Genomic DNA, 24,889 nt, shown 5'->3' on the forward strand with positions numbered 1-24,889 from the left:
TGTACACTATGATTTCTTATCTATTCCTCTGTGAAGTGGGGACAGATCACAATTAAATATGGTAGGTACAGTATATTCTAAAGATCTACACATCGATCCTCTGAACCCATTTTTTAAAATTTTATCATTTGAAATCAGGGCTGCTTAATTAGTTGCGATTTCTGTTTGCCTGTTGGTTAGGCGTTCGCCAGTAGAGGGCATGCACACTCTATGTCATAGTTTTCAGCCTGTAGTAGCACACTCATGCTTGTTTCAACACTGTACACACACACACACACACATATACAGTATATATAGATATACGTATATATATATGTGTGTTTTTTTTTAATTGGGGTTTATTAGTTTGCTTTTAAACAATGTACAAAAGCTATGGGAATCACAAGTGTTAAAACTCTTTTTCACTAGCCTTGCAAATTGGCTGGTATGAAGCTGTTGAATGGCAAGTTTTGAAATTGTTATTGGCAGTTCTGTACTTCCTCCAAATCTGACTGATGACATTGGTCGTAGTATTTAGAATATAGTAATTAGGACCAACGATGTAAAATTGAATACTGTAATTATTAATGAAAGGTTTTAAAAGGAAAGGCAGTTTAGAGTTATGCTTCCCAGTCATATCTACTGTACATCATCCTCTTCTATGCAAATGCAGTACAAAGTAAACACAAATGTCTTTTGAAAGGAGATATTTATTACAAACAAGATGTGTACCATACAAAGCTTTTCAACACACTCATGTTTTAAAAGTTCATGTAAACAGCACTTTGGAAAGCTTGTTCAAATGGAAATATTTGCAATATGAAGCCAAAAATAATAAGGGGTTCCTTAAATGGAAAATGAAATTCATCAATATGCAATCAAGTTCAGTGTTATACTTAGTGGAAATGATTATCTTGGTGCAAAATAGTATATGTATTTTGTCCTTCCCCAATAAATAAATAAGGTATTATGCACTCAAAACTGGATTCATTTCTGTTAATTGACTATCATTAGTTCAATATAGTATAAAGAATAATACCAATATATATATATTCATATATGTGAGAGTTCAAAGAACTTGGTATCTCAAATATTGAAAACAATATTTACAAAAATGTAGACGTTAAATTAAAAAAAAAAAAAAAAAAAAATCATATAACACACGCATTTTTCTGACATGTCTTAAAATGTATAAATTCCGACCGGGTACTTCTACAGCTACATTTATCATATCTTTTAAATAATTGTAAACACAGCAGTAAACAAAGCAGTGGTGCACTCTTAATAACTTTCATCAAATTGCAAACCAATCTTTTATTTCCTGTGACAATTTCTCTTAACTAGCAGTTGTAGTACAGCCTTTACGATACACTTTACATTTTATTTAGCCATGGAAGATTGAAAATTATTTAATTATAGAGGCAGAACTGAGAGTTTCAAATATATATATTTTTTTCAATGTTGTTTATACTGCTGAATGCTAATAACATTATTGTAGGAGTTCTCTTGAATTTCATTAAGGGACAGGAAGTCATGTGTCCCCCCTCTGTTTATACTCTGTCACTATTCTTTTTTTTTTTTTTTTTTTAACGTGACTATATCTATCCCTGCAAAGTAGTACATCTGTCTCTCCAGTCCAGAGAGGTCAAAGTTCAAAAGTCACAGTGCGTGATGTGTTTGCAGCTGCCAGTTCGGTGCTTCTACACTGATCATTTCCTTGCCAAAGAAGCAAAAATTTTTTACAGTACTAGTATATTTGCAGCTAGCATGTCAATTGCTTTCATTTTTCTCTCTCCTATTGACCTGAACCTTTGAGCGGATTTCACTGCTATATGCACTCTAGGACCACTGACAGGAGCAATCCGTGGGTTCTTGAATGCTGTAGCTGACCCAGGTGGAGTTGCCACTGCAGTAGAGCTGCACAGAGCGCCGCTGCAGTCCCATCTCCCGACAGCACTTGCAAAAACGAGCGTACGTGTTGATGTTGTAGTTGTAGATACTGGCAGATGGACATTTCCCATCACATGACACTATATTCACCTGCAGGATGGAGGCAACCACCAAAGAGGATGTTTGGTGCAGATGATACAGAAACAAATGAGAGCTAAACTTGAACATAAAACATTTTCACAATAAATATTGAACAATAAAAAAATAATACATGCTCAATAAAGACTTGACAAACTTCTTAATTTGTGAGCAAGGGCGGACTGGCATACGGTGGCCCCGTGGTCAAATTCGCGGACCCTAAAATTACCACACCCGCGTAATCCAAGCATTACGGTAAATGCATTCCGACTAAGCGGCAAGGCAGTTGTCTTCCGTGTGCTCGCATGGTTCCCAGCCTTAAAAAACACTATCAACACTCTAAAATATATAACGGTACCACTGTCATCATTTAAAAACGAAATAGTCGCCTCATCTTAAAACCGCTCCATCTACATATGCGCTGCCATGTCAGTACAATATTATGCGATTCCCCTGAGCTTCTTCTTCCTGCCTTCGACGGGGACGGACGTGTTTCCTACCTGCTGTTGCTTGCTGCTATCTTCATCAGTCTAGTCTGTCTGCTTTTTTTGTATTTTCTCTGTGGATCAACTGTGCTGGTCTCTCCTACGAAACGAAACTAAATGGATCTGATTAGTTGGTCTCTCAGCGCAATTGACAGGATTTTTTCAACAAGACACGGTGCACCAGGAGAGCTGTCTTGCCCAGACGGGACCTTCGCCGGTGGATATGTGAGAGATTCATGGGATGACTGGAAGCCAGCATGTCATACTGTCCTATCTGTTGAAGATATTGAGTATATTTGGCTGTTTGGCATGACGGTTGTGTGGTTCCTTCTGCTTGGCTAAGGAGGTGCCCTGCTCTACTGGAAAGTTTCCAAGACGGCAGCTTTCAAGGAAATCAACAAATTGACCACGAATCAAATGGTACGATTCAAGGCATTGGAAGACCGAGTCGAGACTCGGATCGAGAACTGGCTCTGTGGACTCACGGTTCGGTCTGAGGAAGGATGGAGAAAAGTGGATGCTACCTTGCGCCAGTTGACAGAACTGTCAGGGCAGGTGACTGAACTGTAGAGGCAGACCACGACTATTGGCAATTACTTAAGGGACTTGAGGTCTTGCCTACGGCATGAGGAGCGCAAATTTGACTGTAGACCAACCGTATTTTCATTCATTCATTCATTCATTTTCCATGCCGCTTTTCCTCACAAGGGTCGCAGAGGTGCTGGAGCCTATCCCAGCTAACTAGGGGCAGTAGGCAGGGGACACCCTGAACTGGTTGCCAGCCGATCGCAGGGCACAAGGAGACATACAACCAATGACGCACACTCATACCTACGGACAATTTAGAGTGTTCAATTAGCCTATGTGGGAGGAAACCGGAGTTCCCGGAGGAAACCCACGCAGGCACGGGGAGAACATTCAAACTCCACACAGGAAGGCCGAAGCCCGGGATTGAACCCTTGATCTCAGAACTGTGAGGCAGACGTGCTAACCACTCAGCCACCATGCCGAATTTATCATGTCCAAATACCAACCATATTTGGACATATTAAATTCTTATTTGGCTTAATTCGATTATAATTTACCTTTACCTTTCCCGAACACCCTTACGCCATTCCTCCCTTCTCCTGGAGAAAGCTTCGCAGATGGCCCTATCTCTTGCCCTTGATCTCTTCCCAAGGCCCTGCAACTCTTATTTTGTCTACTGACACGTATAAACACTGATACACTTGTGCATACACACACTCACACACAACCTCCCCCCCTCGAGTCTGCCACAGCCTTTTTCTTACTATCACTGATACCCCCCCCCTTCCTCCAGCCATGACTGGTAGTTCTTTTTTTTGTACAAAAAAAATCCCTACACGTGACCCGTGCATCGTGTCATACCCATGCTATGTTGTATGATATATACAGTATGTGTCTACTTGTAACTTGCTCTGTAATTTCTGAAGAAGAGAGAGAAGTGGTGGCGCGGAACAAAGTCTGCAGCAGCCCGATGCTCACTGATCGAACGGAATTTTGTTACATCTGTTATCTTGTGAGAGCTGGTGTCAATGATAAATAAATCTCTGAATCTGAAACGGGTCGGTTTATTTGACGGTAAGTACAGTAGATATTTTTGTGGCACATTGACTGAGTTTGGCCAAGGTTCGTAAATACTAGTAGTGACCTCTCTGTGTTGCCGGCTGGATGGTTTCTAACACTGTCCATGAAGTGGGCCTGTCTTTCAATGACTCCCGGGCCACTCCTCCAGCCCCTGCCCGCCCCTGTTTGTGAGTGACTCATAGCTGAAACATACCGGTCTGTTACTGCGACAGTCATTCTTCCTGATAGTCATCCTCACTGTCACCTTCTGACACGACTTCCCGTCTTCTTTGCCTGCTCACAAAAAGGCAGACCAAGCCAAATGGGAACAAATTATACCCAAAATTTATCCTCTCCTTTAACATAGCAAACACCGTGAGGAAAGAGAACTTGGTGGGAAAAGGGGAGAGGAGGAAGAAGAGCACTGATGTCCGAATCATGCACAAGATGCTGGATTTAAGGAATTACAACTGCTAGCAAAAAAAAAATTATGGAATTACCAGTCTTGTCATTGACCATTTTCTCCAAATTCCACGAGAGACTATCAATTGGATTGAAATCCGGATTATTTGCAGGCATTAACATACACCTTACATGTGTGTTTTCACAGTGCTTTCTCAATAGCAAAGTGTATTATAATATTGAGGAATACTTTCCTAATCCCCAAAAATCCTCATAATTGACAGTTGAAATATGTCCAAAATGTCAATGTAAACATGCGCCTTGATTGACGATGTAACAATTGCCATTTCCTCGGTGCATTTAGTGGACATTTAAACTGTGGGAGTTGGCATCTTTAGGCAGTTCATAAATCTCATCAGAATGGCTCAAACAAAGGTTGCAGCATCATCATCTGGCCCAATGCATATGTAGCAATCCACAGCCAATGAAAGCTTTTACTTAGGCGATAGTGTCTTTGTTCTTTTCTGTTCAGTTGTTCATGATTGCTTACGCTTGTTTTTCTGTATGTAAATCCTGTTTCCTGTAGGCAGTGCCTTACAGTTTGGTTACCCATGTTGACTTTAAAGTGCCTGTGACAGCATAAAAAAACTTAAATAGCAATATTATGTGAATTAGAATCATATTATGTGAATTAGAATCATATTTTGAGACGATTCGACTACATACAACAATTTGGCAAAGCGCAGATGGCGAGAAATTAGTTTTTTATTCTGCCATTTAGCCCCGCCTGTTATTATAGCACTCTAGCGTCCCCAGCTGGATGATGACGTCGGCAGGGTCATGATTTCATCTGATTTAGAATTCAGCCCATTGAAGTGAAAGATTCAGAATGAGGAAAATTCGACAGAGAGCAGCAAAATGTCATAATTGTTTCAATCTCTCTTCTCCAATAATTTTTCAGGATATTCTTTTTATCTAAGTATTTTTCCCCAATTGCTAAATAAATAGTATGGTCATGACAAATAACAGTCTTGTGCTAAACGGAATATGATATATTAAAAATGCATTTATTCAGTGCGACAGGGCAAAATTACTGCATAATGGTCAAAACTGCTGACTTCTTCCTCTCCCGAACGGTAATTTATGCCACCGGAGTTAGTCCAGCTTTTGTCCTTTCCCTGCCCCGGCTCCGGAGATGGAGGAAAGAGCATAAATAAAAAAGCAGGCGTGACAGCTAGCCGACATGTTAACTTGAACCGAGCAGCTTTTCCAAATCTTATTCTCCCCTTTCGAAAAATCACACAAAACTACCCCGACACATTTCACACATGGTGGTGAGGTTGATTGTCTTCACCGATCGGCCAGCCCCCGCGGTGAGTAAGTTTCGGCTTGTCATTCTGCTGCGGCCACGGCAGGCTAGTAGTGCTCGTCGCCGGGAATGAACATCAAAAATAGCTCATTCTTAGTGGACAAACCGGCCGATGTCAGAGCGGGTGGCTGCTCGTGGCCAAGCCGAGTAAAGCACATTCTCGCCGGGCACGCGAAGAGGGCCGAGCGGGCTGGATCGGTCAGCCCCCCGCCAGCGAGCGAGTTACGGTTCGTCGTTCCACTGCCGCCACGGCGGGCTGGCAGTACTTGTTGGCGGGAATGAATGCCGAAAATAGCCCATTGTGGACAAACTGGCCGATGTCGGAGTGGAGGGCTGCTCGTGGCCAAGCCGAGAATAGTGGTCTATTGGCGGTCACACGAAGAGCACCGAGGGGGGGGAAGTGACTGTGGTGTGTGACAAGTCACTGGTCGTCGGCCAAGTGGCCTTCCTAATGGACAAAGAGCATTGTCACCCACAAAATGCAAGCCACCTCCTTATTAAAACGTGTGACATGATTCCAGTATTTGACATTACACAAAACACGTAGTTTAATCATTTCTTCGTCAGTCCAATGGTCCAACAGTTGTCGGACTTGTTTTGGCCATTCTCCGCAAAAAAAGGCTCACACGCCTCTCCCTGGTGCAGCAACAAAAGCCTGCAGCACATTGGGCTGGCGTGATTCAAAAAATAAACAAATTCATATGCAAAATCAGCTGAATCCGCAATCCATCTGCATGCTATAAAGCAATGGCTGTATTGTGAGATGGTGACCGGGGTGACGTCACATTCGCATTCTTCCTCAATCCAGGAAATCACTCATTTTCATGGCGCGGGATTGAAAAAATTGAATAAATAAATCAATCGCTTCCACACACATCCCAGTGGTCCATTTCATTCGGGAGCATAAAATACAGCGTGAAATATTTAATAAACATGATTTTTGCTGCCATAGGCACTTTAATTTCCGCTTATTTTGAATTTTTTTTTTTTTTTTTTTTTTTTTTGAGTAATTTTAGTTTCAAGACATGTTACTTTGTTTTGTGTCTTGACACTTTGATGTCTGTCCAGTGTGCCTGCCTTTGACAACCTTCCCTTGTGGTTTGTACTTGGTCCAGATTTTAGTCACAGTTACTGCGTGATAGTTACCTTCTCAAAGAAATTTGATCATCCCCTCTTTTATTTCAGCTGACAGCTTTCGTTTTAGAGCCATTATTCAGGTCAATCAACTTGATGCAACAGCTATACAAAGTGTGATCACTCCTTTAAGAATGAACAAGCTGTTTAAATTTGATTTACTTAAGCTTTGGAATTGTTTTTCTACTTTTACTTTAGGGTTTCCGAAAGCAAGAAAATTGCCATTTGAAACGATTTTAGTTTGGGTTCATCTCAATTATCTGTTTTTTTTCTGCACAATTCAACAATTGAGTGAACATCCACCATGACTGGTGATCCCATAATTATTGCAACGAGTTGTTAATAAGGGGGAGGATTTAATAAAAAAAAAAAAAACAAAAAAACTTCAAGCGATAGCATGACAACCCTTGTTTCTGGCTCTGGTATAATATGGCTTTGGCAGTGTTTGACCCCAATAACCTAGGATGTCAGTTCTGCTATTTTAAATGGGTCTTTTAACTGCAAATAAACTACTCACTTCTCATGACCAACAGTGTTTTTAATTTGATTGTAAATTTACATAAGCATGAAAGAAAGTCAAGCATGCTTTGTTCCAGCTGCCATCACAGTGTTTAAAAGTGCTTCAGTGATGATGCCAGACCCACATTTATCTCTAACTCTTGAATGTACTGAATGTGCTTGGACCTACTGACACGTCATTCAAGGCCATCTATTAAGAGGCTAAAGTGCTGTCTGTACTTCAACAAAAACAAATGTAAATAGCTACTCATAATTAAATATACAAAAAAAAATTGTGACATATCTGAACATACCATGAAAAGCTGGTTCGATAAATACTTATGTTCGGAGGTGGGTAGTAACGTATTGCATTTACTCCGTTGCATTTACTTGAGTAACTTTTTGAGAAAAATGTACTTCTCAGAGTAGTTTCACCAAGCCATCGTTTTTAATTTTACTTGAGTAGATTTGTGAAGAACAAACGCTACACTTACTCCGCTACTTTGATCTGCACTAGTCGTTACATTTTTCCTCTCTTCTTCTACATATTATATTTTTTTCTTGCCAGAGACTTCAACTGTGGCTGTATCAGTTTCACCAATGAGACATCGCAACAATGATCACATGACTCCATAATACCAAACAGACTCAAGCTTGCCATTCTATGATCACGTCCGCCTGTTCAATCACATGAAGTCTTTAAAGCACCGTAAAAAAAAAAAAAAAAAAAAAAAAAAAAGTCTGACATAGAGCGCTGACATCGACATGACTCAAAAGCGCAGAATTTAACCTCTCTCCCAATTTTTATTTGGCACCGACTGACCACAGAAAACCTGAAAAATTATCCTTTTGGTTTCATAATGGGAAATGTGTTTTCTCCACTGGAGGGCACTCATGTTCTTTGGACAAACAATGCTTAATTTCGGGTGATATTTTTCTCTCGCTGGAATTCAATGATGTTATTTTAATTTTTTAAATTTCTTTGGCTAAATTTAGTTATCTAATAGGTGATAGACCAGTATAATAATAACATTTTATATAGATAACTTTGTGTTGAGAAAAAATTACAATTGTTTATTAAAAAAAAAAAAAAATGTAAAAAAACAAAAATGATAAAAATCCAACATTGTAAGCAGTTACTCACAATGTTACTCATTACTTGAGTAGTCTTTTCACCAAATACTTTTTGACTTGTATTTGAGTATATTTTTTGGATGACTACTTTTACTTGGGTAATATTCTTTTGAAGTAACGCTACTCTTACTTGAGTAAACTTTTTGACTACTCCAGCCACCTTTGCTTATGTTTTAAAATACCAAGAGATTTGGTACAGTTTCACTAATTACATTATGCAGTACTAAAACACTCCACACAATAACCACAGGATTATATATATTTTTGAAATTAATACAGCTAATAGTTCAACCTTGAAGGATCAGCTATTAATATACTGTAACTACACACTCATCAGGCAGAATCAACTCTGTAAAGCCCTTTGTTGTCAGAGTTGGGTACAGTCAGGGTTCAGGTTACGTGGGAGTCACTTGGATTCAGAATCCCACGAGGGGACAGACATCACTTGTAAAGGTCTTTTACATTGCCATATTACTTCAAAATATCATTATTTGAATATTTGAATATAAAAACAAACCTTTTCGTGTTAATGAGAAAACCTCTGTCCACTCAGTGTAACATTAAAAATGATGTCTTGGTTGTTTTTTATTTATTATATTGTGTGTATCAACTCCTGTTTTCATTTGTATAATTTGAGTTTTGTGTATGCTTTCCTGATATTGCACACAGGCTAATAAAGTCTTATTGTTGTGTATTTTTTATTTTTCTTTGGCTACATAATTTTGGGCACCTGGCCAAATTTGTGTGAGCCTTGATGGTTGATTAAATGTTGTGTTAGTGATTCTTAAGTTATTTTTGGGCATACTTCAATCAATCAAGGGACTCTAAATATTATGTTGGAACTGGTGAGCAGAAGCTTTTATTTCCCAACATAATGTCTATTGTGGTGGAAATCATGCAAAAACATGCAAACCTTCTCCAGCACCTACTTGAAAAGCTGCCCACAAACATAAAACACCGTCACTACCTTCTATGTAGGCATGCAGACGTCTAGGGCCGACTACTAGGCCTCTACCAACAGCACATTGTTGGCAATCAACAATGCACTGCCCAGACAGTGCTAAACGTGGAGCAAGTGTGGTTTTGTGTAGAGATCTGCAGGAAGTCAGAGCAAATACTGTATATGTGCTGTAGATTTTATAGTCCTCTCAAGTGTGAACTTGTTGTTTGGCCTGTAAAGAAACGTTTGCTCATTTTAAGCAAAAACAATAAACGTGTATGTTATCGTGTAAAATGAGTTACATAGTTTGGCTGCTTTTGTTGGTTTGATAGTTTCAAGAGAAATACAACTGGCCCCTTCTACATGGTAAGTAAATGTTCGCTAACTTGCTATATGGCAGATTTTTAGGAATTATTTTTACGGATTTTCATGCTACATAGTCCCAAAAAAAGATATGTGTTACCATGTTGTGCCACGACATGCTGGGCATTATAATTAAAACCAAGAAGAAGAGGCAGAGACTAGGGTTGCAGCCATCGATCATTTTAGTGGTCAATTAATCGATTAACTAGTTAGTTCAAAAAATCGAGTAATCGGATTAGGAACATAAAAAAATCAAAATACCTGAGTTGAGCCTCAAACAGTATATAAAAAATAATAAATGAGGATCTAAGTATAACAAAAGAACAATTGGCTAACTTAAATAGCAGAAGTCCGCTAGCTTAAATGCTATTATAAAAAGCTAACTTTTTTTGTTTTACAGTGCTCTTAACAAATGGTTCAAACACACATTCCCACAAAAATGGCTAAATATACCTATAAACTGAATTATGCATGCATTAAAACCCATTACCTCAAACAAAAACTTATCTTATGTTGGTCTTAACAGTGAGCAGTCAGCCATGTGAAATGAGTTATTTGATATTCACTGTTGCCACTTGAGGGCCGTGTATCCACCGAAATCAATAAAACCAAATGCAAACACTTTCAAAACAAACCATTACAACGCCACTTTAATTAAACGAACACTCGAAGCAGAAAATTTTTAATTCGACTCTTTTTTTCTAATTGAATTACTCGAGTTAATCGATTAATCATTGCAGCACTAGCAGAGAGTGTTGTCGTTACTAACGGCATTATTTTTTGTTGTTGTTGTGAGTAATTTAATTAATTACTTTTCTCATCTTGGCAAAGCCGTTACCGTTATTGAGAATGTAAACGCGTGCATTACTATGCGTTACTACGTTGGTTGAATGACGCGAGAAAAGTCAGAGAGACACAGACTCATGGAGACGAAAGAGTTGTGACGCCATTGCAAATGCGATGCTATAGGTAGCTCCAATAATACCTGACTGTAGCCAATGGCCTACAAACCACGGCCATGCAACAAACTACACCCACACGAGGGAGATATCATGTGTATAGAAATAGATGCCAAATGATAAAATCACCAGCGTTAGTAAACAGCCGCCATCTTAAAACATTAGACTTCTCAGGAAGGCTCTGTTGTAGAGAACCTTCCTGGCGAACCTAAGTAACTTTTTATCCAAAATACTCCTAAATCGGCAAAATCTTGACTTGAATCTATCTTTAAATGATGAAACAGTTTTAAAACTGTCACATGTCGAAAGTAGACAGAAGGGAACTAATGCAATAACGGGAGCAATTTTAACAACGTTAACGGTTGAGTCACAATATTAAATGACTTTCAAACATAGCAAAGGTTGCTATCTAGTTATCGCAATACCCTTGTGTCTAGTTAAGTTTAGGGTGAAGAATTGGGCTAGGGCCAATTGTCCCAAAAACCCTTTGACCTTCACATAGTGTGACCTATGTTATTTTTTGGCGGGAATGAAAAAAAAAACATGAAATGTAACACCAGTTACTTTGCCAAGTAACTAATTACTCTTACATTCAGGTAACTGAGTTACTAACTCAATTACTTTTTGGGAGAAGTAATTTATAACTGTAATAAATTACTTTTTTAAAGAAAAATTAACAACACTGCTAGCAGAGACATTCCCTAACTAAAGTCTAGTAAAGCTCATTCCTCACAGCGATTATACACACGAGAAATTAAGGTGTTACTATCCTTTTGTTAATGAAAAAAAAACCCCACAATCTTACAGAAATTACTTTATAAAAACCAAACGTCCTTAAAAGTGTTTTGTAATCTTTTAACTGTGTGTTTTCAATGATCACTTGTAGTTGTTGTTACACATAACCCCTGCTCTGGACTAGAGTTCACTGGATACAAAAATATTGTGCATTTTTTATTATTGTGTTTGCTGCAGTTTCTGGTTAAAAAAAATAAATTAATAAAAAAAAAAAAAAAAAAAAAAAAAAAAAAAAAAAAAGGAATAACAATTGAGAGGACTGTCCTGCACAGGGCCACGAGGTAGCAATTTAACATTTGGTGTGTAATATCAGTAACATCATGTACTGTAGGCCGGGTTTACATTGTTGAATATCAACAATAGCACTGGTAATCTTAGTGGTTTGGATACCTTTTTCACAGTTTGTGTTTACTGTGGGAGTCAGGGAGCTAACAGGGAAAGGGATGAGAGACAATCCAGTACCTGGTGGGATTTGTACATGACGGTAAACTGCAGCACATACATAAACCACTGAGTGACTCACATATTTTCAGGTACTTTTTAGTGATGGCTACTTTAAAAACAGCAGTCCATCAATGAAAAGTACATTCAAAGAAGCTCACTAATGTTAATACTTAGTCGTGATGGAAGAACAAAAAAACATTTTGATTGTGAAGTGGGCAATTAAAAACTGCACAAAAGAATAATATGCGTTTTGAGGCATGCTTGGGTGACAGGCGAGTATCAGCTGCAGCTAACAGCACTACAATACACTAACTACAATACAGCTGTTCTCTGGTGAAATCACATACTCACATGTCTTGCAACATCCGTCCATGTAACTTATTATAGTTCCTCCAATCTGTGTGCATAAAATATGCAAAACCAATAAATCACTACAATCATTTGCCTCATTTAAGGAGCCAAACTGGCTGTTGCGTATTCTCTAGTCGATAAACGGGTCATTGGCCAATCAAGTGATTACTAAAGACTAAAGAAGATCAGACTTCCACCTAAGCAGCCAAATTCAAAGCATCGCCATATGTGGTAGAGTGGACAGTCCCATCAAGTATGAAAATTTCTCTTCTTGTCATATCACGTATCCTTCACATAAATAGGCTAACTTGTTACCATGTTATCATAAAATAAAATAAAAATCTTTTTCTGACCTTTTGACCGCTTTCGTTTCATATTACAAACATATCTTGCATGTTTGATAATAACCTCTTTTTATCCTGAACACATACATATAGGCAGACAAGCAGACAGATAAACAGATAATACAGAACCGAACTCATTCATCGACTGGCAGAAGTAATAATGACGGCATACGCAATAATAATGATAACAACATTTTTTACTCTAACCAGTGTTTAATTTTCATCTTAGTCTTTTGGACGATAATACTTTTTAGTCTTAGTCATATTTTAGTCATCTCAAAATGTGTTTGTCTTCGTGTAGTTTTGTTGGCGAAAACTCAAGACTAATTTTGTGCGGTTTTAGTCGACGTTCACTAGAAATGTTTTCGTCTGTTAAATTTTTTAAAATGTACTCCAAAAATAAATAAAGGTTTCCAACTATTTCAAATGAATATTGACAGACGAGCACATATTGTAGTGTCTACAAGGACAATGCCAACTTGGTGATTATACACACGTAGCAGGAAAACAATACATTATTTTTAATCAAATATAGCCAACTGAAGGTCACAAACTGTATGAATTTAATAAGTTGTCCAACAGCTTAGCGGACGCTCGCTGTTAGCATTAGCCTAATGCTAACGCAAATGCTATGCTAATGTTACGAGTTACATTTATCGTGTGATGATCACTCAGCAAAGACTTTTAAAGGCTAAAACAACATTGTATTGTCTCTCTGGCCAAGGAAACAAATCTTACCGTGTGTGCTAGTCTGCATGGAGACCGGAGACGACACACTGGTAAGTTGGGAAGGGACAGGGAGTGGGGTGTTCCAGGACGTCATAAGTGACACAACCAGACATTGCTACATGCAGGCTAACTACACATAAAATGTCACACATTATGAACATGTGACGGAAGCTATTGCTCATATTCGTCTCGTCAGATGAAAACTGGCATTCGTCTCATTATGTTTTAGTTTTTAATTATTATTTTTATTTTCTCATGTCTAAAATAAAACATTGTCTCCCATCGTGATAAAAAGTGTTCACTGACGAAATCTTGTCTTTATTATTGACGAAAACAACACTCCTCTGTACTAAAATGGTCACAAGAAACAGTAAATTGCGTTTGGGTTTAATAATGCTAACCTTCATACACTCCGTTTCATTGAAGGGGGGGCAGCTGAAGGGATAGGTGATCATTGTCGGGCCGGACACGGTGTCTATACATTCAAACTTCAGGCAGTTGGACACCCAGGATTTCCCTGGCTGAAAACAGATTCACAGCATCTATGAATTTATATGATGATTGATTGACTTTGTGAAGACTAAATGCAAACCTTATAAAGAATTGTTGACCCATTTTCATGAGTGTAAAGGCAGGATATATTCTTACAAACGCCACAGCATGTTGACTGGTCTTTTGGAGGAATATAGATTTGATTCTACAACAGAAAAACACATGGAATTCAATGACAACTGCAAGTACATTCTCACACACAAACAGTAATGTAATATATTATGAAATATATGGCGGAAAACACTCAGGTGACTGCTCTGAGACCCCCAATTTGCCAAATTTCAAAATCGTCCTATATGCATGTGTGACACATCATTGGAAAGCTTAAATCTCAATTTTCTGGGGGAAGAAAAATTTTGAACAGGAGGGCATTTCTGAAAAATTTTTTTTTAGTTTTTTAAACAGCAAAACCCTAACTGGAGGTGAAAGCACACGAGAGCAGAATTACAGACGCCATGACTTTAATGAGATATTATCGCGTACTTACATTATTTCGATCCAAAACCTGCATGTAGCATGTATCAATAAGTGTCAAGACACAGCTGTGAATGGCTGGATTTTTGGGGGATTTTATGGGTGAAACATGGACATATAACAAGGGTCTCGATGCAGAAATCGCAGACATTAAGGAGTGGTTGAGATTTTCTTTTTCATATATTTACCCTTTTAAACGTTTTTTTTTTATTTTATTTTATTTTTTTTTTTTTAGATCAATTATTTATCATCTAACACACAGGTGTCAAACCGATTCCAGAAAGGGCCCAGTGGGTGCTGGATTTTGTTCCAACCGATAACGCGCAGAGAGTTTAACCAATGAAATTCCTGCTGAAACAAGCAGCACCTGACAAAGTTTAACTGATTACACATGTAAAAGATCTAATTGGTAAAAAGGTGTCCTCTTCACTGGTTGGAAAGCAAACCTGCACCCACTAGGCCCTTTCTGGAATCGGTTTGACACGTGTGATCTAACACAGGGGTTCCCAACCTATTCCACTAAGGCACACTGTGGGTGCAGGATTTCATTCTTACCAAACAAGATGACAACACTTTTTCCCCAATCTGGTGTTTTACAAGTGCAATCAGTTGATTGCAGTCAGGTGTGGCTTGTTTTAGCAGAAGCCTCATTGGTTCAACTGTCTCTGCTGGATCGGCTGGAACAAAAACCAGGACCCACAGTGTGCCTTGAGGACTGGGTTGAAAACCCCTGATCTAACATATTGGAGAAAATGCGACAGTAACAAAAAAAATCCAATTAAGCGATATTTATGAGGTAGATATGTGTGACTTTTCTACAGACACCATTATTTTCATTGTGATGTCATTTGTTTGAAAGTTTAAAACATGTGAGTGAATAATTTTCAAAGTTTTTTTTTTTTTTTTTTTTTACTAAAAATTAGACATCAATTAATGATTCTAAGCTAAAAATGACAGACATTTTGAATAATAAATATAAATAATTACCTTCGTTTTATGGCTGGGTTGAAACAAAAGCGGTTGCACGACGTCTGTAAACGGGGGTTTTCGGGGTAAAACGGACAAATTAAAAATAGTTTGGGGGCTTAATGCGCCATGAATCTGCTATGGCAGCATATAGACATAATGTTCTATCAAACACAACAGTTGTTTTGGCTTAAAACACAGCAGTTTCTTTTAAAGAGGAGTGCAAGAGCATTTTCAATCTTGTCTGTTTTCCGCCATGTATATTTTAATTATTTCTTAAACTACCCTGTCAATTTATTCAACTTTGGGACTGATTTATGAAACAGAACAAAAATGCTTTCCAGTTTAGGTAGATTAGTAAGATGTTTTACTCGTTTGCAAAGTGCAGAGCAGTTGGTGCTGCTGATCCGCAGTATATGAAAACCACTGAACACATCTAGAACTTGACTGCACTGTCTGCTGTAGCACAAGCCATCTGCGCGATGTTCCACCAGGGTCTGACCGGGCCGCAGCACCCCCTGTAGCACTCCCTGGTACACGCATACTGCCTCTCTCACTGCACACACAAGCACAGTCAGCGATGCAGGGTTGAAATGAAAGTGTAATGTGGAGAATCAATTGTCCAAACTTTTCGTCAGTTTGATACCAAACCCCCGAGCGAAATTAAACAAACTATCTTTGCTACACTGATTTTCAATTCAATTCACTGTATTGATCCATCAGAAACTTCATTCGCAGAAGAGAGGCCCAAAACACAAGACATGACAATACACACATGATTTAACATAACAGATGGTGATAAATAAATGGATTGAAAGAAACCCTAAAAACAATAGGGCAATTATGTACAATCAAAGCTACAATCTGTAGTCATTTAACTGATTATGTTTCAATGACTGAGAGTATGTGAATCAAACCAGGTGATGGTATTGAATTGAATGAAAAATTTGATAAAACATTTATAGAATGCAGTAAGGCAAGATTGAAGTTTGCAGATCTTACAGCGAAAGAAGAGACATTCCTGACATTTTGAGAAAATGTGTTCAGTTAGAATACGAGTTTATGGTCAATTACAGAGCCAAGACACATAGGTCAAACATGTTGAGAAGATTTGAGTGAACTATTTTATTTATACATCATTATGTGCAACAGCCTTTTCACAGTATGAAGTTTAATTTGGGATTTGAACCAATCTTGAGCCAATTTGAAATTTTACTTTCACTTACCACACTTGTATCTTTTGCAGCCACATTGGTTCTGTGGGTCAGACAGAAAGGCCTGCTCCAATTGAGGAACCTCTCCCTGCACAGCACATACAGCAAGTGAAAATAAAAGAACCACAGACAGCTATGTAAAGTAAATAATTGCATATTAGCGTCAATCAAAAATTATTTAATATCTGATGTAATGTACAAACATGTAGTGTATTACAGAGTCATATCCCTTCGTTTGTTTAGTCCCATCTTTTTATTGTTGTCATGTTTTTTGTTTTGTTTTTTAGTAATTGTTTTTTTTGTTTTTGTATTTTTACAGTGGAAATTGTTTCTTCACATTTCTAAAAATGATCACACTCCTCAGCCTCCCCGGTAAAGTCTATTCAGGGGTGCTGGAGAGGTGGGTTCATTTGAAGTTGAATCTTGGATTCAGGAGTAGCAGTGTGGTTTTCGTCCCGGCCATGCCGTAAAACAGTGGATCAGCTCTACACCCTCAACAGGGTCCTCGAGGGTGTAAGGGAGTTTGTCCAACCAGTCTACATGTGTTTTGCAGATTTGGAGAAGGCATTTAACCGTGTGTCTCAGGGAGTCCTGTGGGGGGTGCTCCTGGAGTACGAGGTACTGAGCCACTTTAAAGGCTGTTCGGTCCCTGTACAACCGGTGTCAGAGTTTGGTCTGCATTGACAGCAGTAAGTAGAATTCGTTCATAGAGAGGGTTGGTCTCTGCCAAGGCTGCCCTTTGTCGCCGATTCTGTTCATAATTTTTATGGACAGAATTTCTAGGCGCAGCCGAAGCAGTGACGGGGTCCAGTTTGGTGGCCTCAGCATTGCATCTCTGCTTTTTGCAGATGATGTGGTGCTGTTGGCTTCATCAAGCTGTGACCTCCACCTCTCACTGGAGCGGTTTGCAGCCAAGTGTGAGGCTGCCTGGATGTAGATCAGCATCTCCAAATATGAGACCAAGGCCCTCAGTCGGAAAAGGGAAGGGGTGCCCTCACCAGGTCGGGAATGAAATTCTGCTCCAAGTGGAGGAGTTCAAGTATCAACCCTAGTTCAAGTAGGGCAGGGGTGTCCAAACTTTTTGCAAAGGGGGCCAGATTTGGTGTGGTAAAAATGTGGGGGGCCGACCTTTGCTGACGTCCTTTACGTAGAACAATATATTTAAGCAAATTTTAGCAAACCATTCTGTGTGTCACATTTGCAGTATTATTTTTTTTTTTAATTATTTCAACAATCTCGCAACTACCCTTTGTGGCGTTCTCTTTCGACTCTCTGGCTCTTGCGAAATATTGCTGCTGTAAAATTGAACTAGCTTCAAGTTGCTTAAATTTCTCGCTACGTATCGTCCCTGTAATCTTGTCGTACATGTCAGCGTGTCTTGTTTGGTAATATCGCCTCACATTGAACTCTTTAAAAACAGCGACTGTCTCTTTGCAAATGAGGCAGACACAGTTGTGAAGAATTTTAGTGAAGAAATAGTCCAATTTCCACCTATCCTTGAAACGTCGGCCGTCCCAGTCAACTTTCTTTTTTTTGTTGATTGTCGCCATTTTAGAAAATTGGGAGTAAAGGGTCACACGGAATAATGTTGGTTAGTGTGTTGCTGCCTTTTAGTGGGTAGATGAGGAGCAGCATTTAGTGTGTAAGCTACATCATATGCTGGTAGCAGTACTGCTGACCAATTTATTAAGTCTGTGTGCGGGCCAGACGTTATTGATTTTATGACAGAGGCTGGGGGCCAGATGAAATTTGACCACGGGCCGCATTTGGCCCCCGGGCCGGACTTTGGACATGTCTGAAGTAGGGTCTTGTGCACGGGTGAGGGTAGGAGGGAGTGCGGACTCTGCACAGGTCCGTAGTGGTGAAGAACGAGCTGAGGCAAAGGCGAAGCTCTCGTTTTACCAGTCGATCTACATTCCTGCCCTCACCTTTGGTCACGAGCTGTGGGTCGTGACCGAAAGAACAAGATCCCGGATGCAAGCGGCCGAAATGAGTTTCCTCAGCTAGGTGGCCAGGCTCTCCCTTAGAGATAGGGTGAGAAGCTGGGTCATCCAGGAGGGACTCGGTGTTGAGCGACTACTCCTCTGCGTTGAGAGGAGCCAGTTGAGGTGGCTCGGGCATCTGATTCGGATGCCTCCTGGACGCCTCCCTGGAGAGGGGTTCCGGGCATGTCTTACAGGCAGGAGGACCCGGGGACGACCCAAGACCCACTGGAGAGACTATGTCTCCTGGGTGGCCTGGAAATGCCTCGGGATCCCGCTGAAGGAGTTGGTTGAAGTCTTGGTTTCCCTGCTAAAGCTGCTGCCCCCGCGACCCGACCCCGGATTAAGTGGAGGATGATGGACGGATGACAGATGGCTGGATGGATATTTGCAGATACTTTCTACGCTCATCTATATAGATATGAGGGTAGATACTAAAGTATAGAGCATATTGGCTGTGTTTTCATAGGCCATCAAAATTTAAACCAGAGTAAGACAGCACAAAGCATTTTACACCAGGTTTTTGTGATTTAGATGCAGTGAGACCTGGATATGGGAGTGAACACTAGCGAATCATTCAAACCTAATCAGTAGGATTTATTCCATTCCTATTAATAGCCGTGTGTTGGCACAGCTCCTCGGCCAGCGAAAGGTAGGAGAAACTGGTTTGCTCAGTGGAAAGTTGAGATGCACTGAGGATGTACATATCCATTCAAAAGATGACATGAATTTGGCCCACGGGATTTACGCAGTAAAATGGGAACTTGGAGAATGCCTTCCCCGATAAGTCTGTGTAATCCCCATGCACGAACCCAGCTGTGTCGTGACCACAGGTAGGATTTAAGAAATGTAATACAGATGATAACAACCGTGGGGAGAAGAAACTGATTTATGACCCAGTAGGTTCGCTATATACAGTTAATGTGATTATGAATAAAATATTGACTCGTGTGCTAGATCAGCAAACTCAGATCCCGTCATCAGTAGTAAAAGCGCTTTTGCACTGAGTGTGACTTCAAGCACACATCCTCTCTGCGCCGGTCCGCCTCTCTTGGCACTGATCAGTCTACCAAAATCCAAAAAGTGTGGCGTATTCTGCGCTGAAGCAAAAATACATTTGCGTTGTGTTTTGTATATGACAGTACAATGTAAGACAATGATTAAAACCATAAATGGATCCTGCATCCTAAAATAGACGAGTGCAACAAAGAGGCAGAAATGCAAGTACTACAACATACCAGTCCACATTTCGGGGGGGTAATCTTGTCACAGGAACATTCTGAAAACATTAAGTCAGAGGTATTTTAAAGACGAAACAATTCCAAAGGTACACTAGCTGTTACACATCATAAATATCATAATATACACATCATATATTTCATGTTGTACCGCATGTATGCTCGCCACAGCAATGATCTGTACTGGACACTGACAGCACTGACATCCCATAAGGACAGCTTGGTTGAGAACACCTGGAGGGATCACATACTAAAGACACACAGACAGAGACACACATGTGCATTTTGTACACTGAATAGACACATAGGCGCCTTCAAGTGTTGTTTAGCAATTTCTTCATAAGCAAACAGCTCCAGATGTCAAAAGTTTGAAGATGTTTCAGCTCCATCTAAATACACGCATACTGTATTCAACAGGATTAGGTCTCATAGAAGTCAAATTCAGAAAAGTCCAATGTTTAGCTTTTATCTATTATTAGGTGTATTTTTCAGATTTAAGTAGGGTTGGCAACTGTACACTGCAAATGTGTCATATTAATCCATTTACTGTAATTTCTGGACTATAAAGCGCACCTGATTATAAGCTGCACTGGCCAAATTTCACAGAATTTTAGAAATAAATCCACATATATGCCACACTTGACTATAAACCGAAGGTGTCCATATCTTAACATTGGATATTTTACGTAGAGGTTACACAGAAATATTTGATTAATGAAAAATGTATTTAATAACCAGACAAACACGCATCAACATCACCAACTCGTGTTGTCTAAATGCTTAAAAATAAACTAACTTTAAAAAACAGGTCACAGATAAATTTGCAAATATATATAATCCACTTTACCTTGCCTTCTAAACTTGAAGTAGCTAGCTAGCGCTAGCCCTTATATAGCAGCTTTGTTGTAGCATTCTGTGGCAATAAAGACCTCCGAGTACCAGTTGAAAATGGCTAATTAACACTCGCTCTCTCTTGTCGTAGCAAATAGTGGATGCCCATCAATGTAAAATTATCTTTTTTTTAGCAGCATATAGTATCAGATGGAGCCATATTCATCTTTAAAATCCTTAGTTTTTGAGTAAGTCTGATGAGCTTCTTCTAAATACGGTAGTTTAAGTAAATATTACTATTTGTTCTTATTAAGCCCATACATCTAAAAAAAATGTTAATTTTTCACCTAAATCAGGAAAAAAAATCTTTCAAATAATGTTTTCAACTATAGCTATTCTTGAATTAAGAACATGTCTGACAAGCGTTAAGATTTTCAACTAGCTATGTTTCTTATTTCAAGAAATCTAAGTGAGTAAAATTTACTTGAAACACTGGCAGACAATTTCATTTATTTGTAGTAGATTTACACTGAAAACAAGGGAATTTGACTAGTTTAAAGGAGGTGTGTTACGGAATCGACCCATACGCATTCAGAAACAAAAGTACGCGTCCCGCATTGAGCTTTCAAGACCCATGACCTGCGACTGAAACCAAGCTTTCTGACATTGGGGGACACATTTCTGTTTAGAATACATTGATATTCTTGACATTTCTTTGCACCCTGCAAAGATTCAAGACATCCTGTGCCAAAGGTAACACAGCAGCCCATCCCACAGACAAACACTCTGTGTTTCACAGTTTATTTTTCTGTGACCTCTGTGGCTTTAAGGGCGGTGCTGACAGTGTGTAAATTGTGATTAAAGCGCTATATGAGAAGATTTGACCTGGGTTAACATGTAAATATTAAAAAAGTCATATAAAACACTACAGTATATATTAATAAAACTGTCCATACAGTGTACATGTGTAAATGTTAAATATGTAGAATGCATTTTGCATTTATTTTACTATATTTAGGAATAAAAAATGAAAGTAAAAAGTTTTTTTTTTCGGTTTGTGTACATGCTTGTGTGTGCTGACCACAATAGTAGGAGGGGCAGCATCGGTCAGTGCTGTTCTCGTTGACTGTCAGAATCTCACCATCCCGACATAGTGGAGGTGTGTCCATACAAGAAGAGCACACTACAGGAAAGACACACACAGTCACTTAATCACACTGGGTGACACTCATATGATTACAGTGGAAAAGTGTATTTCTGATGCAGTCTTTTCTAAAATAATGTATTTGGTTAGAAAGTTTGATACTTACTGCAGATGTAAGTCAGACAGCAGCTATCTCGAGTTCTAGTTGCAATTAAAGACTGGTCATTTCTACAGGTGGGAATCTCTGCCTCACAGTTTGCAGGATCACACTCTGAAATCCATATAAAAACATAGAAAATTTAGTTAAAGAACTAATAGAATGGATGTATAGATGGATGATATACAAACCGAATGGCAATGACAACTTGAAAAATACTCTTTTTGAGTTTGCTCCTAAAATCAAACAACCTTTGAGACTGTTTTTATCTTTTTCTTTTTTTTTTAAGATACAATTACTGTTCATCAACTTTAGCATGAGGTTAACATAAGCAATCCACATCAGCAAGGAGTGTTTCAAGAAATTTAATAAATTGATCAAATTGATGCTGTTTTTAATATAGATCTTAAATTGCTGCTCCAAACACAAGTAATACTATCTTTGGTCAAGAATGTGCTACTGTGTACTTACCGCACACATATTCTGGACAGCACGAGTCCTTTCGGTAGTATGCCACCAACTTCTCCCCATACTTACAGTCGGGAGGCAGGTGGTCACAATGAGTCTGATTGCACACTGAAAAGTCAGATGATATCATCTCATCTTTTTACACTCTGCACTCGATGATTGATCACATAAACAACTTGATGATCTCCACACTGTAATGTGGTTGACACTTAAAGCTTCTCGCCGGCTTTACCACATATTTTACGGGGGCAGCAGCTGGTGTCATCTGCCAGGCTGACGACTACCTCCCCAACTCGCTGGCACACAGGCGTCATCATGGTGGAACAGTTGTACTCCACAGGGATAACTGCATCTTTGTCGCAGCGGTACATACAGCAGGAGTCCTTTGAAGCCTTCCACACCTCACCATGTGCACGTGGATTTCCAAAACTGTCAGTGCAGGCTACACATACACCTCAATTAATTGATTCACGTGCTTACATATTCTGTCATACAATAAAACATACAGTAAGTGGCCCCTACCACACTTATTGGGAGGTATGCAGAGGGAAGTGTATGGCCGATGAAGTAGCATTCCTTCCGGGCAGGCACAACCCTCAGTCAGGCCTGAGCAGTGGTCTGGGTCTGAGTCAAAATCCTGATTAGGACATGACTTAGACGTGCAGGCTGGCAGACAGGCTTTGTAACTCATCGTTTCAGGACAAATGAAGGCTACAGGAAGAAAGGCAAGAACTGTTACAAAAAGTAATGCTCTGACTAACAGCGTTGTTAAGAACGGCGTTAGAGTATAACGGCGTTACTAACGCCGTTATACTCTAACCTTAATTGACCATTACTGAATGTTTTTCGGACCCTTATTGTAAAGTTTAGCACATTTGTCCCTTAACTAAGAAATTATAAATGCTTAACCCCCCCAAACCTTTATTAACCATTACTGAATGTTTTTTGGACCCTTATTGTAAAGTGTAGCACATGTGTCCCTTAACTAAGAAATCATAAATGCTTAAGTCCCCCCTTTAACCTTTATTAACCATTACTGAATGGCATTACTGAATTAACTAATGCATTAACTCATGTTAATTAATATATTAATAAATGTTAGAGAAGCAATTATATGAATTATTGTAATGTTACTTAAACATTACTTATTGTATTAAAATGCATTAACTAAAGCATTAAGTCATGTTAATTAATATATTAATAAATGTTAGATAAGGGATTAAATTAATTACTTTTATGTTACTTAAACATGAGTTATTGTCTAAAAATGCATTGACTAATGTTAATTAGGGGACCCTTATTGTAAAGTGTTACCGTGAGTAATATAATTAATTACTTTTCCCATCGCAACGCCGTTGCCGTTACTGAGGATATTTTCCGTCGTTGACCGGTTTTTTAAAACGGTGACGGAAAAAGCTGAAGTCCGTCCGTCATTTTGACAGGTTGCAATTCACACCCCAGACCACAGGGTGGCGAGTTAGCATATTAATTAGCTATTGTCTCTCTTAATGCATGACGTCGTTGGCTCTTCTGTCAGAATATTGTAGCGTGACCGGGGTCTGGCGGCGGCACCGTGATTGACACATCAACGCGAGGTTCTTATTGGTGCAGCCGGTGTGCCAGTGCGTCATCCAATTGATGGACAAGATTGCCACCTGTGTATAGCCCCCAATCACATGACGTCACAACTCCGCCCCCCTGACTGGAGCCGCCATATCGTCATGTTTACACATTACCGCTACGTACATGCCTCCTATTACAGCGTGTTTTTCTGCTCGTTAATATTAATAATCAAAATGGTGAAGGCGTGTGTGGCGGTTGGTTGCTGTAACAGAGAAGATAGACGGAGAGACTTAAGTTCTACCGTATTCTGAGAGACCCGAAGATGAGAGCGCGATGGACTGCTGTAATTCGACAAGAAATGTGGGCACCAAACGATCACCACAGACTATGTAGTAGTCATTTTATATCTGGTAAGATGCATTTAATATATATTTAGAATATTTTGGGCTGACAACCACAATTAAGATCATTGTGTGACGTTGGTGATTGGGGTCTATATCGTTGCCTCTTTTTCTTTGGGGGCGGAGTTGTTGGCGGTAAGCAGAGTAAAAAGGGAGAAAAATACCACGACTTCCGTGTCTAATTTTTCGCCGCCAAGCAAGCGTTACAATATTACTTAAAAATGAATAAAAACTAAACTATTGAATATGTCATCATTATCATTTTAAAAATTTAAGTGACGGGTAAAAATAGACTATGACCGGATTTTTATGACCCTGTCAGTCAAAATGACAGACAACGAAAATGTCTAGCGCAAAC

The 24,889-nt window shown here is 39.2% G+C and overlaps 1 protein-coding gene across 4 annotated transcripts in view; it reads right to left on the minus strand.

The window, feature by feature from the left end:
• Positions 1–733: 733 nt before the first annotated feature.
• otog (otogelin) overlaps positions 734–24,889 on the minus strand; it is a 97,607-nt gene continuing 73,451 nt past the window's right edge. For 2 of the 4 annotated variants that reach the window (XM_057851630.1, XM_057851623.1), the window contains exons 43-56: positions 23,090–23,278; positions 22,800–23,009; positions 22,571–22,675; positions 22,109–22,213; positions 21,880–21,981; positions 20,119–20,217; positions 19,968–20,008; positions 16,760–16,835; positions 15,905–16,089; positions 14,134–14,238; positions 13,943–14,062; positions 12,469–12,514; positions 4,294–4,373; positions 734–2,019 (exon numbers count right to left, since the gene is read on the minus strand). In XM_057851630.1, the coding sequence (XP_057707613.1) occupies positions 1,819–2,019; positions 4,294–4,373; positions 12,469–12,514; positions 13,943–14,062; positions 14,134–14,238; positions 15,905–16,089; positions 16,760–16,835; positions 19,968–20,008; positions 20,119–20,217; positions 21,880–21,981; positions 22,109–22,213; positions 22,571–22,675; positions 22,800–23,009; positions 23,090–23,278 (1,664 nt within the window). In that variant the 3' untranslated portion in view covers positions 734–1,818. Of the gene's footprint in view, positions 2,084–4,293; positions 4,374–12,464; positions 12,515–13,942; positions 14,063–14,133; positions 14,239–15,904; positions 16,090–16,759; positions 16,836–19,967; positions 20,009–20,118; positions 20,218–21,879; positions 21,982–22,108; positions 22,214–22,570; positions 22,676–22,799; positions 23,010–23,089; positions 23,279–24,889 lie in introns of all 4 variants that reach the window. The other 2 variants (XM_057851637.1, XM_057851647.1) reach the window with 2 other exon arrangements.

This window comes from Corythoichthys intestinalis, chromosome 1, assembly GCF_030265065.1.
Source record: "Corythoichthys intestinalis isolate RoL2023-P3 chromosome 1, ASM3026506v1, whole genome shotgun sequence".
In the NCBI taxonomy this organism is placed as follows: domain Eukaryota; kingdom Metazoa; phylum Chordata; class Actinopteri; order Syngnathiformes; family Syngnathidae; genus Corythoichthys; species Corythoichthys intestinalis.